Source organism: Podarcis muralis, chromosome 10 (assembly GCF_964188315.1).
Source record: "Podarcis muralis chromosome 10, rPodMur119.hap1.1, whole genome shotgun sequence".
NCBI classification, from domain to species: domain Eukaryota; kingdom Metazoa; phylum Chordata; class Lepidosauria; order Squamata; family Lacertidae; genus Podarcis; species Podarcis muralis.
In genome coordinates this window covers 31,701,304-31,716,387 of record NC_135664.1, presented here as the reverse complement: position 1 = coordinate 31,716,387, position 15,084 = coordinate 31,701,304, and the positions used below count along the sequence as shown (strand labels likewise).

The window sequence follows — 15,084 nt, the reverse complement described above, 5'->3', positions numbered from 1 at the left end:
TGTAACCCAAGGTACCACTGTAGTCAGTCCTAACTCAAAGATTGTCTAGATGTAACAAATGGAGGGAGACCTTCCAGCAGAAGTGGTAACCTTGCTGCGTGGCAGGATATCCGTGTTCCTATTTGTTTTCCCATTCCTGCAATTAGGCCTGTACAGAGCTTGTCAGACGCCTGAGGCAGGAACCTTGTTAGAATAAAGTTATAAACTCAAACAAAAAAGCAGCCGGTCCCTGGTGGGGGGCCCCTACCTGCTTAGCTCTCCAAGGCCTGGGACAAGTGTACTCTGCTGCCCCCTGCCTCTGCCTACAATGAAAACTCAGCAGAATGGCCCAGAGGTCAAAGACAGGCAGCAACATTTTGGAATACAGGACTTCCAGGATTCAGTTTGCTCCTTCCTTAGTTGAGTGCAGCCAGATCGCCATTTGCTCCCATTCTTTTCTCTCTCCTCGGGTCTTTTAAATATATGTACCTTGTATTGTGCCTTTTTAAAGGTAAAGGGACCCCTGACCATTAGGTCCAGTCGTGGCCGACTCTGGGGTTGCGGCACTCATCTCGCTTTATTGGTCGAGGGAGATGGCGTACAGCTTCCAGGTCATGTGGCCAGCAGGACTAAGCCGCTTCTGGCGGACCAGAGCAGCGCACAGAAACGCCGTTTACCTTCCCGCCAGAACAGTACCTATTTATCTACTTGCACTTTGACGTGCTTTTGAACTGCTGGGTTGGCAGGAGCAGGGACTGAGCAACAGGAGCTCACCCCCTCGCAGGGATTTGAACCGCCAACCTTCTGATCGGCAAGTCCTAGGCTCTGTGGTTTAACCCACAGCGCCTTACATTGCTGTTTTTTCCTCGTTGGCTTGCTCTGCCTCTATTCTGCTAGTCCCCAAGCCCCTTTTTCCAGCATTTCCCCCTCAGTTTCTGGAGTTATTAAAAATTACAAGTGTGGCCTTTCACCCTTCTCCTGCCACTTGAAATCTGAAGTCTCGCTTTGTTTGGCTTTCTTGCAAGTCTCCTCTATGCAAACTCTTGGTGCTAGATTTAGGTTCATGGGTCCAAACAAGGACATGGCGTGGGTAGGAATGTCATTTGTTGTTAGTAATGAAATGAAATAATAATAATAATAATAATTTATTATTTATACCCCGCCCATCTGGCTGAGTTTCCCCAGGAACACTTTTGGGTAGTGCCCATGACTCTCAAAATCAAATTCCAAGCAAAGTTTAGGTCCCAAATAGATGTTACATGAAATATATGGTTACCTTAAATTGCAGAACCATGTGATAAAGAGCACCTGTAGGGAAAGGCAGGCAAGGATAACATTGCAGGGGGGGGGGGAGATACAGCTGCACACCTGCAGGGACAAATAGCAGCCAGTGGGCACCATTTTGATCAGGAAATTTTGTCTCTGGCTAATTTAAGTCAGTGCTTTAAAGAGGGCGGGGAAGTGTAAATAGCATAATATGTAGGGTTCCCTTAAGTTGAATTGTTGGTAACAGCTGCCTATCTAGGGATGCCAGACAGATGGCATTGTGACTGCCAGTTGTGCTAATTCAGCATCCTGTGCTTCTCAGATCCTGTGCTATTCTGTATGCTTATTGCTGCTAGCCCAAACAGCACACCGGGGTGTAACATGATCAGAAGAAGTAGTACAGACCAGAACAGGCGATATGGCACAGATTGTGCTGATTGTTACCTCCTCAGGTTTAATGCTTCAAGACTAATTGCTGCATTACACAAGAAGACTGAGACTACTATAAATGCAAACCTCAGTGGAGCAAATATCATTCATGCTTCCCTGCCCTCATTCCTGGTGCTGAAGTCAACATTTTTTAAGACATCAAGTTCCAAAGTCAAATTCAGCCTGACAGAGAGTACCAAAATATTTTCCTGGCAACTTCTGGCGGGGGAGGAAATGCACATAAACATTTTGTTTTGGAAACCCCGTTTTGATTAATTGGTTAATCAATAACTTTAAGATGAAAGAAAGATGCAGTCTTAAGGACAACTGTGGCGTTTGCCCTCCTAGGTGTGTGACATCATACTGGGTTCATAAGGAAAGGCTTAACTAATTGTAAAATGACTAACCAATGGGAACCCAAGGGGTGGAGTGAATTGTATATAAGGTTTGAGCACAGAGGGTTTTGGGGGGAGTAAGGAGTTAGGGTGGTTGAGAAGACAGTCTGGAGTTAGAAGAGACAGGGAAGATAAGTCTGTGGGTTGGGCTAGTCTGGTGTGAGAGAGGGAGAGAATTTGTTAAGAGGAGTCAGTCAAACAGTTGAGATAATCAGTCAGAAGGCAGTAGGAAGGTATAGGCTGGTAAAGAAACTAAAGTTAAGATACTGACAGGAATATTATCTGAGAAACCATAAACTTGTTAATGTTTGTAAAATAAGCTTTCTTTTTGGTTTACTTTTAACAGCTGGCTGGACTCAATGTTTTACCCGAGGATAACGGGGTGGTGGCAGTGGGGAAGTGAGCACAGTGGTAGCATAGGGATCAATAGACCGTTAAACGTCTGGGGACCCTGTGTGATCTCCCACAATAACCTTTGCTTTTTACAGATTCGGTAGCAACAGCTTCTGGGCCGCTGCTTGTCGAAGTGGCCAAAACTGCTGGTTCCGCTCTGGGAGTTGCACTATCTACCTCGATGTGCTGTAGCAAACAAGTGATCATCATAGACAAAATAAAATCTGCAAGTATTGCAGACAGGTGAGTGCAGCAGGAGAGTTCTCCGTGATATGTAACCCACCTGGTTTCCATCTGACAATATAATCAAGCAGCAGAGTCTATCACTCTGAGAAGAAGCAATTAGGGCAGTTAGAAGTGCCCTGCATAGCTTGTGGATTACAGCAAAAATTATAGGCAAGACAAAGAAACCCAGTAGCTTGGATCCAAAGGTGTCCTGTGTAAACGGAAAGACACTTCCACTCCTGCATCCAGTTTATGCCCATTTCCTCCTTGCCACTTCTTATGCCACCTTGCCTTTAGGGGCTGGAGTGAGGAAGCAGGGGCAGGAACACTTAATTGCATGAGTAGGGTTCTGCTTGCATCCCAGGAAGGCCATGTCGGGCCTGGCAGCCTCCAGGAGACACTACAAAAAAAGGAAGAATAATCATCATCATCATCATCTGGACATTTTGCAATATTTTAAAAATCCACCCGGATGGTGATTTTACCTCTTAAAAAGACAACATATCTAGGAAAATCTGGATGTATGGCAGCCCTATATAACTCTCAAATAACTCATTAAATTATGAACTTTTTGGCACTTGTGTAAAGGGGTAGCCTCCTTCAGCTAAGCAGCTCCCACTTATTCTACTGCTTGTTCCAAGTCCTGTGAGTGATGACTTGGCTATCTCCCTGCATTGGTTTTTGGCAGAACATTGCAACTATAACCTAATTAATAATGCAATCTAATCTTCCAATCATTTTAAAGGTTTGACGAGTCTTTTACAGATAATTTTCTCTAATTTAAAAAAAGCAGAATAGAAAGAAGAAGCTGTTTATCCATTTGAAAAGAAGTGAATCCTTGTTCTCCAAGGAAAGATCACAGTGTGCTTCATTTTCTTCCACAGATGTGGCGCATTACATGTAGGAGATCATATTCTCTCCATTGATGGCACCAGCATGGAATACTGTACATTGGCAGAAGCGACACAGTTCTTGGCTAATACTTCTGACAATGTCAAGCTAGAGATCCTTCCTCATCATCAGACAAGGCTGGCTCTTAAGGGACCAGAACATGGTAGGAGGACTTGAAGTTCTACATCTAACACCATCCTTTTCTCCATGTTTCTTCCTGTGGAAGAACTCTTGAAAGTTGATGTTACAGAAATTTTAAGTGGGTTTGCTGTTGTTGTTTCTTTGGTCTTCTACTCTTAAAACCTCAATTTCAAGTGTGCTTTTAAAGTTCTTTAGCCAAATTCTGATCAGGTTTACTCAGAACTACTCTTTGAATTTAATGCTTAAGATAGACTTGATGATATCTAAGTCAGATTTATTTGAAATCAAATGCATTTTAAGAGTCAGTTGGGAATCTGCCCTTAACTTCTGTGAGACAAGAGAAAAAAGAACCATAGCTCAGTGGTAAGAACATCTGCCTTCCATGCGAAAGGGCCTAGGTTTAATCCCTGGTATTTCTAGTTGGGCTGGAAAAGGCTCCCCAACTGAAACTCTTGGCAGCTATCAGATAGTGTGGATAATCCTAGGCCAGATGGACCAAATGTTGACTCAGTGTAAGACCGCTTGCTATATTCCGATGCTCCTACAATTCTAAAATCCAAGGGTATGTGTTATTTTGCATTACCTTGAACTTCATAGTTGCCTACAAAGAAAAGGGATGCGCTTTGCAACATACATAATCCATTGTTTACCTTCATCTATAAAGAGAATTGATTAATAAACAGTACAGTCGTACCTTGGTTTTCGAACAGCTTAGTTCTCGAACGTTTTGGCTCCCAAACGCCGCAAACCCGGAAGTGACTGTTCCAATTTGCGAACTATTTTTGGAAGCTGAACATCCAACAAGGCTTCCACGGCTTCTGATTGGCTGCAGGAGCTTCCTACAGCCAATCAGAAGCCATGCTATGGTTTTCAAACATTTTGGAAGTCGAACGGACTTCCGGAACGGATTCTGTTTGACTTCCAAGGTGTGACTGTATATTCTAAGTGTGTGATGCCACCTGTTTTTTAAATTCAGCATCATGCTTTAAGAAGTCTTATTTTCATACGATATACACCTATTCAGGATTGGATTATTATGCACTTGGTTTACTCGAAGAGGCCAGAATTAAATTTGCTCAAGGAAAATTATATATTTTTTCTAAATCAGTAGCAGACACAGTGATGGGTTATCCATACTGGACTATTAAGAATTAATGGCATATTTTATTGCCAAGGGCAGTGATAATGTGTTAATACCTTAATAAAGAGAGAGCTTGAGGGCAGAGCATAATACGGCTAACTAACCACTCTCAATAGGCACAGGCGTGCTCCACAAAGAGATGGTTCAATGGGAGAAAGAAATGTTACATGTGATGGCTCCTCCTCCACCTGCAGCTGCTGGGTGACCTTGGGCCAGTCACACTTCTTTGAAGTCTCTCAGCCCCACTCACCTCACAGAGTGTTTGTTGTGGGGGAGGAAGGGAAAGGAGAATGTTAGCTGCTTTGAGACTCCTTAAAGGGAGTGAAAGGCGGGATATCAAATCCAAACTCTTCTTCTTCTTATGGCATTCTTTGGTTCACATATCTTCATGCTCCATTAAGGCTGCAGGCCAAGGCAGCCATGCTTTCATTGCACAGGGAAAAGCATACCTTGCCCCATTTGGAATGTTTGGCTGCCCCAGCACTTCAACAGTGTCATGTTGCGCTGCAAGATGTATAAGGGCTCCCTTGCAATTCATTCTATGTGTGCTCTGTAGAAACATCATGTTTCCTCCACTCCCCTGTTGCAGAATTGCCAGTGTAACGTCTCAGCTTGATGGTTTTAAAGTCTAATGCAGTGTTTCCCAACCTTTGGTCTCCAGCTGTTTTTTGGACTACAACTCCCATCATCCCTAGCTAGCAAGACCAGTGGTCAGGGATGATGGGAATTGTAGTCTGAAACAGCTGGAGACCAAAGGTTGGGAAACACTGGTCTAATACATCTCCAGGAAAGTTTGCCGATCCTCTATATCAGGAATTGGGGAAACTGTGGCCCTTCAGATGTTGTCGGATTCAACTCCCTTCAGCTCCAGCCAGTGTTGGGAGGTGTAGCCCAATAACATCCAGGGGACCATAGAGTTCTCCACCCCTTCTATGTGCTAAGAGCATGGACTCTTATGTGCCCAAAACGGCACAATCCTCACCAAGAAGAAGGTATGAGCAGATTTGGGGGGAACCCCAAGATTTACAAAGCTGCAAAAAAAAATAATTGAGGAGGAAATCCCCAAAACAGGATATTGAGGGCTGATTGTGCATATAGTGAGCACAGAATGCTGACTGACTTTTGGGATGTGTGCTCCGGCAGGCAAAAATAGAAGTAGTGGTGGAAATGTAATAACACCCTGAAATAGGGCATGTAAATTCTGAACTGGAGCACTCCATGCTTTAACCTTGTATGGCAAATCCCACGTGTACTTCAAATAAAGTGAATCTCCTTAGTAAAAGCCCTCCGTATAAAATTGCAGGAAGAATCCCTGCTTTTAAAATCACTGAAGGGAAGGGAACCTTTGGCTCTAACATAGTATTTCACATTTGCGGCAGAAGACATTTTAATTAGTTGACTTATTTTTAGTTTATAACTCTAGATTTTCCTCATTTTTATCCCTTTTCTTACCTATTTCTTTTCATAATAGAATTCTCATTAGCTTTATATAGGGTTATATGTATTATATATATTTTGTTAGTGCCCAAATATTAAAGCTTTATCCCTAGTGCAGTACCCCAAGAACGAAATTTGCAAAACAAGAGGCCCGCAAAGAGTATTCCCTTAACCCTTGTCATAAATTCACTGATGAAGTTTTTTATTTTGCTTAGAGTTGAATATCCTATGCTGCAAGTTTCAGTTGATATAGTTTGAAATGTTATAAGAAGACCAGTTATCATTTTCTGACTGTAGTAAATTGACAGGTTCTCTCCCCCCCCCCCCCTTCTTTTAATTTTTTGTTTAAGGTGTAGCTGTCACAAAACTAACTAGGATCAGGAATCATGCGCCTTTATTGCAGTGGGCGAAAACAGTCTGAAAACCACGCATCAGAACAATAAATGATGACTTTAGATTTCTGCTTTGTTTTTATTAAATAAAGTCGCCTAAATGGAATTTTTGTGCTGATGCTTGGGAGTTCGTTCTCCAGGATAATATAGTGCCACTGATGAATGCCGGTAAAATTAAAATGTCAAAGCAGTAAATTGAAATGACTGACATGTAAAACACTCTGAATTCCAGTGCATGGTCCCTTGATATATGGTCCCTTGTTTTATTTTTAATTTTTATATATATACAAGTTCTTTTAAACGGGTGGATATTTTCAGAACTTAATTACTAATTGTAGATCATGCATCCTGGTAATGTTGACTCAAATGGGTTCTTTTAAGTGTTTAATCATAGCAGCTAAGGGCAGAGGCAGATTAAAAACTGATTGAATACTGATCACTTAAAAAAAAAAAAAAGGCACGAAACCCATTAGTTCTGAGTCTATGAGTGGTCACCATCCCTGGGATAAATTCTAGCATTATCTCACTACCAAGCGGGGCGGGGAAGGCAACGGGGTCCTTTTTGTTTTCAGGTTGCTTTTATTTCTATTCCTTTTTAAATTTATGTAATCCAGTTACCTTTCCCTCTTCTCTGGTCCTTTCTGTTTGTTTGTTTTTTATTTCTTCTCATCCCTTCATGGTGGGCAGCGAAGGTTCAAAGGAGCAACAGGCAGCTCACCTGGAATCCCTATGCCAACAGCCACAGCAGCACTCTCACCTCTCACCATTACAATACCTACCACCCTGACCATTGCAGGATGCCAGCTTTGAAATGCCAGAAAACATCACCTCCAAAAAGCCTTCGTAATGTTCCATGCTTTTTTTCCTCCTGACATTATTATTATTATTATTATTATTATTATTATTATTATTATTATTTATTGTCGTCGTCATCACCATTTACTCTACCTCACCCTCTTCCTCTCATACTCCCCACCCCCATTTTCATTCTTTGAAATCTTTCGTTAATCTGCAACGTCTCATGATTTCTCACAATCGTGTGAGGTTATTTCTGACATTGTTTTCCCCCCTCTCCTGCCTTAACTTAACCGGTCTTTAGAAAGAGGGGGGAAATACGTGATAACTCAAAAGGTTTACAAAACTCAGTTCAGTACCTTATAAGAGAATGCAACCTTTTTCCATTCAAAGCCAATGTCAGAAATCACCTTTTCCAAAGAATGTATTGCTAGACCCACTGCGTTAAATGTGCGTTAATTCACATAGCTGTGTCTGTAACCCTGTTGTGGTGCTTTTATCTAAGCGTTTGATCAACTTACAATGAATTCAACTGACTTTGAACTACAAAACGGTTGACATTAGTGGCATTCATTAAGAGCTGATTGTATACTTGGATGGAAGTATCATGGCAGGACTGCACATGGTGTGTTTGTTATAACAAACAGGTGTTTTGTATGGTTCACCTGACCCTGAATGTGCTACACAGCCTTTTTTTTAATATAGTTTGTGATTTTGTTACTGTATGCACACAAACCGTTCTCGTGAGCCATACCAGGGTCTAGATTTCTAACAGCCAATAGCAGGCATGCAATTCCCCGGCTCCCTATTGCCGAGCACCTGGTGCCAAGTGATTTCCTCTCTTTCAACAGCACTTGTATCTTCATCCTTCTCTCCGGCCTCCATGAGCGCGTACAGTCTGAGTTCCCTGAACATGGGGACTTTACCTCGCAGTCTCTACTCTACCAGTCCACGTGGCACCATGATGAGAAGAAGGATGAAAAAGAAGGACTTCAAAAGCTCATGTAGGTGACCATAAGGGGTTTTTTTAATGTATAATGAAGCCAGGGCTGTTAAATGCATCTGACAAATGACATGAAAGCGCATTGAAATTCAGATTTGTTAGGAGCCACCGTGAGAGGGGATGCTTTACAGCAGGACAAGAGTTAGTGTTTGACCACATGCTGTACTTCCATCGCCATATCCCAAATCAAATAGGTTTGGTTTCTTCTGCCCTCTAATTGTGTGTTCTGCATCTACAAGTCATAATCTGGGTATCGCTTTAGTGTGGCAACAGGTTTAAAACCCAGTGTTTACCAGAATGCAAAATCTAGGATTTAAAAATGAAGTCATATCACACAGTATTCTTCAAAGTAGACCAACTTTTAATGAAACGAATTTCCTTCTTCTTGAGCTATAAGATGTGGCAGGTGACTGTCAGGACTATAGATAGAATGATCTCTGTTGTGTTGGTAGTAAAGGCACCCTGATGTCTGAGCACAGTGTCAGCACAATGCTTTCACTTGCTGTAAGTGGTAGGATATTCCACTGAATTTTGCCCTTAACTGAATTACTGACCCTACTTAATTTGTAAGCTATTCGTATTATTTTTCAAGCTATGGTCCAAGGTAACTGACTATGCCTAGTTATTTTGCTAGTGCCTTGCTCTTTTGTTGCTGTTAGGATGAACCAGTCAACAGGCTACAAGGAATATTTTCTGAAACTCCTTGATTCAAATCCATGCTGTAAAGGGGTTACTTTGCTCAAATTAACAATAACAGCCCTTTTCACATATTTCTTATGCACATTAATGCACCAGTCATTGCAAAACACTTTTTTGTATTATTGCTAATATTAAATAGGCATGGTTATAAATTGTTTGCCTCCTTTCATGGAAAACTGATGTGTCACACAGGAATTAATTGTGTCTGTTGTAAAAATGAGCAGTTGATTAAAACATAGAAAACAAGTTTTCCCTAAAAGCCTTCTCCAGTTCTCTTATTTGTTTATTTGTTGGTGGAAGGAAGCAATAAATGCTTGAGAAAACACTTAGGGCCCTTCCAGATGTCCTTTTTATTGAGCATTCATCATGATTTGTGCTCATGATGTTATTGGGGTGGTTATACATGAACACACTTTCGGGACCATTTGTGCCTGCAAGGGTTCTGGGGCAGTCGTATTGCTTTGTTTGCAATAGGTGCACGCTCTGTAGTTCCTTGCTAAAAATCCCATAACGTTTGCTACCACAAATATTCCAGGATTTGTTTTCCTCTCACTTTTTTGTGCGTTAGCACAAAAATGCTCCTCTAAACGACAAAAGTTTGTGGTTAACATGGGAGAAGCATTGCAGAACACTAATAAAGCAGAAGGATGTGTGGGTGCTCTGATATAAATCCGCCACTAATGTACCATTATTGTATCAATTACATGTTGGGGGGGGGTGAGGAGGGGGGAAGCCACCAATTAGCAAAGTCCCAACAATAAGATTTTCCATACTTAAAAATCCACACATAAGAAGAGTTGTTTTCTGCTTACATTTAACTGGTCGTCTCCTTCAACCTATGGCAACAAGTTTAGCTTGTCTATGAGCTCCTCCTCTTAACTGGAAATATCAAAACAAATAGCCAGCCTTTTTCATCATCTAGCAGAAGTGTGGAAGCCTGGTAGTGCTTGTTATAGAACCTAATGTATTATTTGGCAAATAGTTATTTATACACAAACACGCAGTATCTGTTGCACATACCCTCTTTCTTTCTATAGCACTTTCAAGGTTTGATGTACTAACTAGTTACTAACAAGACATTTTAAAATGCAAGTTTTAATGAATGTATCTGCCTTGGAAGAGTCTAGAATATGTATGACTGAAGGATGCTATAAAGTTTTCATTGCCCTTTGTGTAGAAAAGTCTGCATACCTAATGTGATCTTCCCAAACGCCTGGCAATAAACTCTGGTGGTGTAGGGAACCATAAACATTTTATTAACAGAAGTTTGCAGTGGCTGCATTACTTATGCAGCTTTTTTCAAACATATAGCCATAAAACTTAAAGATACCCCACACTGTCATTCTGTTTATTACACTTGTTTTGGCTTGGTTTGTTTTCCTTTATTATTATTTTTAAAACTTAGTTTTTAATGTTTAAAGTATGTTCTTCATACCTCGTGTATTGTAGCTTATTACTTGCCTTGGGCAAGCATTAGTGTCTATCTATTAAGGGGAATGTAAGTTGTGTGGTTAATGTGCATAACAACCAGCCACTGTGCACATTCACCAGGTCTCATGGAGAATGTGCACATAATCCTCATGGGAATTGTACACAAGCCAGAAGCAGCCCTGGGTGGTGGGTGTGTTTGTGCACACTTCTGTAAAGGAAATAGAAAAAAAGTGTTTATTGGAGACTGTGCATACTGACCACAGAATGTGCATATTGCCCAGAGAATGTACAAAATGCAGTCAAGATTCCCCCAGGTCTGTTGGGGATTATGCATAATGACTGGAGAATGTTCAAAATTCAGTTGATATATGCTCATTTCCCAAGGTCTGTTGTGGATTACATTCCTTCTTACTCCACTGATAGACGCCCTAGCTACATCAGTGCCTTCTGCCCCCCTCTTTGTGCCTGTGTATGAAGCAAAAGGGTTTTTTAATAAACCATATCATCATGTGGCAAGAATTCCAGATGGTCCATTACATAGCAGTTATTTCTTTGATTACAGAAGAAATGTATCATTCAGTGAATAACTGGATTAAACTTCATTTGTCAACAATATCAGTTAAATATTTAAATATTGCTCACTGTGTTGATCATAATAAATAGTTTTTGAGATAGAAATCATTTATAGATGATGATGATAATGATGATGATGATGATAATAATAATAATAATAATTTTTATTTATACCCCGCCCTCCCCAGCCAAGGCCGGGCTCAGGGCAGCTAACAAGTTGAATGAATACAACTTAAAAACAAGATTAAAATACAACATTAAAATATTGAAACATTAAAATATTAAAATGCAGCCTCATCACAGGAGGAGAAAAGAAAAAGAAAAAAGAAAGAGAGGGAGGGAATCAAACTGATTCTAAGCCAAAGGCCAGGCGGAACAACTCTGTCTTACAGGCCCTGCAGAAAGAAATCAGATCCTGCAGGGCCCTGGTCTCATGAGGCAGAGCGTTCCACTAAGCCGGAGCCAGAGTTGAAAAGGCCCTGGCTCTGTTTGAGGCCAACCTAACTTCCTTAGGGCCCGGGACCACTAGGGTGTTGCTATTTATGGACCTTGAGGCTCTCCGTGGGGCATACCGGGAGAGGCGGTCCCGTAGGTACGAGGGTCCTAGGCCGTGAAGGGCTTTAAAGGTCAAAACCAGCACCTTAAATCTGACCCTGTACTCCACCGGGAGCCAGTGCAGCTGGCTCTTTGATGTACTTGATATATTGATGGGTTTTGTGTCAGAAATTGTTTTAATTTGTGTTGCGTCTTTCTAAATGCCACTGATGTGTTTTATAGTGTCGCTAGCTTCTAGCACTGTTGGCCTGGCAGGGCAGGTTGTCCACACAGAAACTACAGAAGTAGTGCTGACAGCTGACCCCATTGTCGGATTTGGAATACAGCTCCAGGGCAGTGTGTTTGCTACGGAGACCTTGTCATCTCCACCTCTGATCTCCTATATTGAGGCTGACAGTCCAGCAGAAAGGTGAGGTGCTTTGAAATGATTGCTCCTAACTTTTACTGCTGAGAACTTATCTCTGGGTGCTTTGGCCTAGTTATTTTCAGGTTTTAGGCAAAATATAGAAAATTGGTGGTACCTAGTGAATTTCCTGTCCTGAAAATAAGGGATTAAAAAAATAGAAAATCTTGATAAGGTATGAGAAGAACAAAAAGCAATGGTGCCTTTATCTAGACGATTACTTCCGACAGGCAACTGGGAGCGATGTTAATTAGAGATTTTTTTCCTAATGGAATTCTAAATCTTAGTTCAAAGACCTTGATATTTTTGATTCTAAATTGGCAGAAAGTACATCTATCTCTGCTTAGTTTTTGCTGAGATCAAATCTTTAAAACACCAGAGTTTTGGATTATTAATTTCTTAACTGGTACATTTCAAATGTGCTCATAATAAAATCATGAGAATAAATTTAGACGTACAATATTGAGAAAGTTGGGTTTGTTCTATTACCCGTCTATTGAAAAGTGCATTTATTTTGGCTTTGATCTCCCCTGTGTCTGAATGCTCATTTGTTCTCTTTTGTGTCAAGGTGTGGCACCCTACAAATAGGAGACAGAGTACTGGCTATAAATGGGATCCCGACAGAAGACAGCACATTTGATGAAGCTAATCAGCTTCTTAGAGACTCATCTATCACCAGCAAGGTCACTTTGGAAATAGAATTTGATGTTGCAGGTACGAATAATCAAGTATTTTCTCTTACTTGAATGCAAGCTCAACCCTTCACTTTTGAATCTGAAGCTGCTATCACACATGCATATACAACCTCCATCTCTTTCTGCAGTCTTTAATTCATACTGAATATTTCAAAACTCAGGCAGAAATGACAAGTATTCTATTATTTAGGATGTGAAATCAATCTTCTCTTTCTCACATATTTTCGTATATGCCAGTTTTATTCTACTGATTGCTCAAAGACAGAAGGCACCAGACTTTGGGGGAATGGGTACCTGCCGGTTGTGCAAAACAGAAGCGCTAGGGACGCAGTATGTTGCTGAAAATTTGGACATAATGTGTAATTTGGAAACAAAGATTCAAATTTTGTACACTGACATGATTAAACTAAGGTGCGCATTTCAAAGCTTGGGGCCTGCTCTTAATCCCCATATGACACCTGCTGTCATGAGGAAACTCCCATTGACTGAAAAGAGACTTGGAATTCTTAGGTTCAATCCCTCCCAGAGTTACACACATGAGTGTGGAGGGATTGTCATAGGATTAATTGAATTGTTTTTCCCTCCCTCCTTCCTCCTTGTACTTGCACACCACAGTGCAGCCTCTAGTTCAGTGGTTCTCAACCTGTGGGTCCCCAGATGTTGTGGGACTACAACTCCCATCATCCCTGAGCTCTGGCCTTGCTAGCTAGGGGTGATGGGAGTTGTAGTTCAACAACATCTGGGGAGCCACTGGTTGAGAAAGGCTGCTCTAGTTGCTGAAACAGGAAGCTGGTACACTTCCTGTTTCCCCATTAAGCTCTGAGTCCTCAACCTGGCCCAGAATTTACTTTGAAGGGCTGGGTTGGAAAATTTATGGAGAGGCAGGAAGTAGCCTCCAGTTCTAGATCACAGGAAATTCTCTGAGATGAATGTACAGTGGAAAGAGGAAGGGAGGAGGGCTCCATTGACCCTATGGGGATCTGTGCATGGTCAAATGTGCTTTCGCTGGGAGGAATTCTGTCCCTATTTACTGGTAGATGTCTACAGGACATCCTTAAGTCATTGCTATAGTTTTATCATCTCTCTCTCTCTCTCTCTCTCTCTCTCTCTCTCACACACACACACACACACACACACACACACACACACACACACTTACTTGTGATACCGGCTTTATTGTATGTTCAGGATCCTGTTTCTACTTATAGGTCCTTCACTTTAAGAAGTGGCAGTATGTAGCATACACAGCAAAATTTAAAATTGTGAACTTTAAAGTGAGCCACAATTACTTTGCTTCCTTGACTCAATATTATCTATTATTTTTAATTAACGGGTAATGTGTGAATGATGAAAATGCAATGAATGTGATTCAGCCCAGCATGTAGTATAAATGAAAAAAACCCTTTTAATTACAGAATCTGTTATACCAAGTAGTGGCACTTTTCATGTAAAACTACCAAAGAAGCATAACGTAGAGCTTGGCATCACCATAAGCTGTAAGTAAAAGTAGACCTTTGTCATGTTTTTTTAAATATATGATCCTGATAATATATAATGTTTGGTAACAAAATTATTGCAGATGTATTTTGTACTTTATTTTGCTCTTTCAGAGCTTTTGACCACCCAGCAAATTAAAATTAGCCAAAAGTTCAAGCTAGACCCCATAACCAAATCACTTATTTAGTATAAATTAGATTCTCTGAAGCTTCAGTGATAATTATAGCTGAAAGAGGTTTTTAGATAGGAATGAAATTTGAAGGAAATTACAGGCTTATGTCTATCAGGAAAAAGAGTTGTAGACACAGGATATTAATATAGATAAAAATACAGAACAATGGGAGAAAGAACAAGAAGATTCTTCTATTTGACTGCTATATACTTTTTTAAAAAAAATGCTCATCTGTATGTTGTGGTTCCTGGAAAAAAAATCTTTATCTGAATTTGTGCTCATTTTGCCCAGCTGAGATGAGATTAGCTTTGCAAATAAAGGTTTCTATTTTAAATTCGCTATCTGTATTACTTCAGAGTCTTTATACCCCCCTCCCTTAAAATTCAGTATTAAATTAATTTCTTGCTTTCTGTTAAACTTTGAGAAGATTGGAAGATTGTTATTCCATCCTTACTTTGCTTTATTCTAGCATTTTTCTTGTTTAAAGTTTTAAAATCATACTGCTGAAATGTACTGGGTATGGGTTATAGAGATCCTGAAGTTCTTCATTTGACACTTAACTTTGTGAGCCA

General features: G+C 40.7%; 1 protein-coding gene across 12 annotated transcripts in view; it reads left to right on the top strand.

Annotated features, from left to right (window-relative positions):
* GRIP1 (glutamate receptor interacting protein 1) overlaps positions 1-15,084 on the top strand; it is a 352,437-nt gene that overhangs the window by 312,896 nt on the left and 24,457 nt on the right. For 10 of the 12 annotated variants that reach the window (XM_077934694.1, XM_077934690.1, XM_028746447.2 and 7 more), the window contains 7 exons: positions 2,558-2,705; positions 3,572-3,741; positions 7,377-7,532; positions 8,336-8,488; positions 11,968-12,154; positions 12,717-12,862; positions 14,259-14,339. In XM_077934694.1, the coding sequence (XP_077790820.1) occupies positions 2,558-2,705; positions 3,572-3,741; positions 7,377-7,532; positions 8,336-8,488; positions 11,968-12,154; positions 12,717-12,862; positions 14,259-14,339 (1,041 nt within the window). The remainder of the gene's footprint in view (positions 1-2,557; positions 2,706-3,571; positions 3,742-7,376; positions 7,533-8,335; positions 8,489-11,967; positions 12,155-12,716; positions 12,863-14,258; positions 14,340-15,084) is intronic. The other 2 variants (XM_077934693.1, XM_028746459.2) reach the window with 1 other exon arrangement.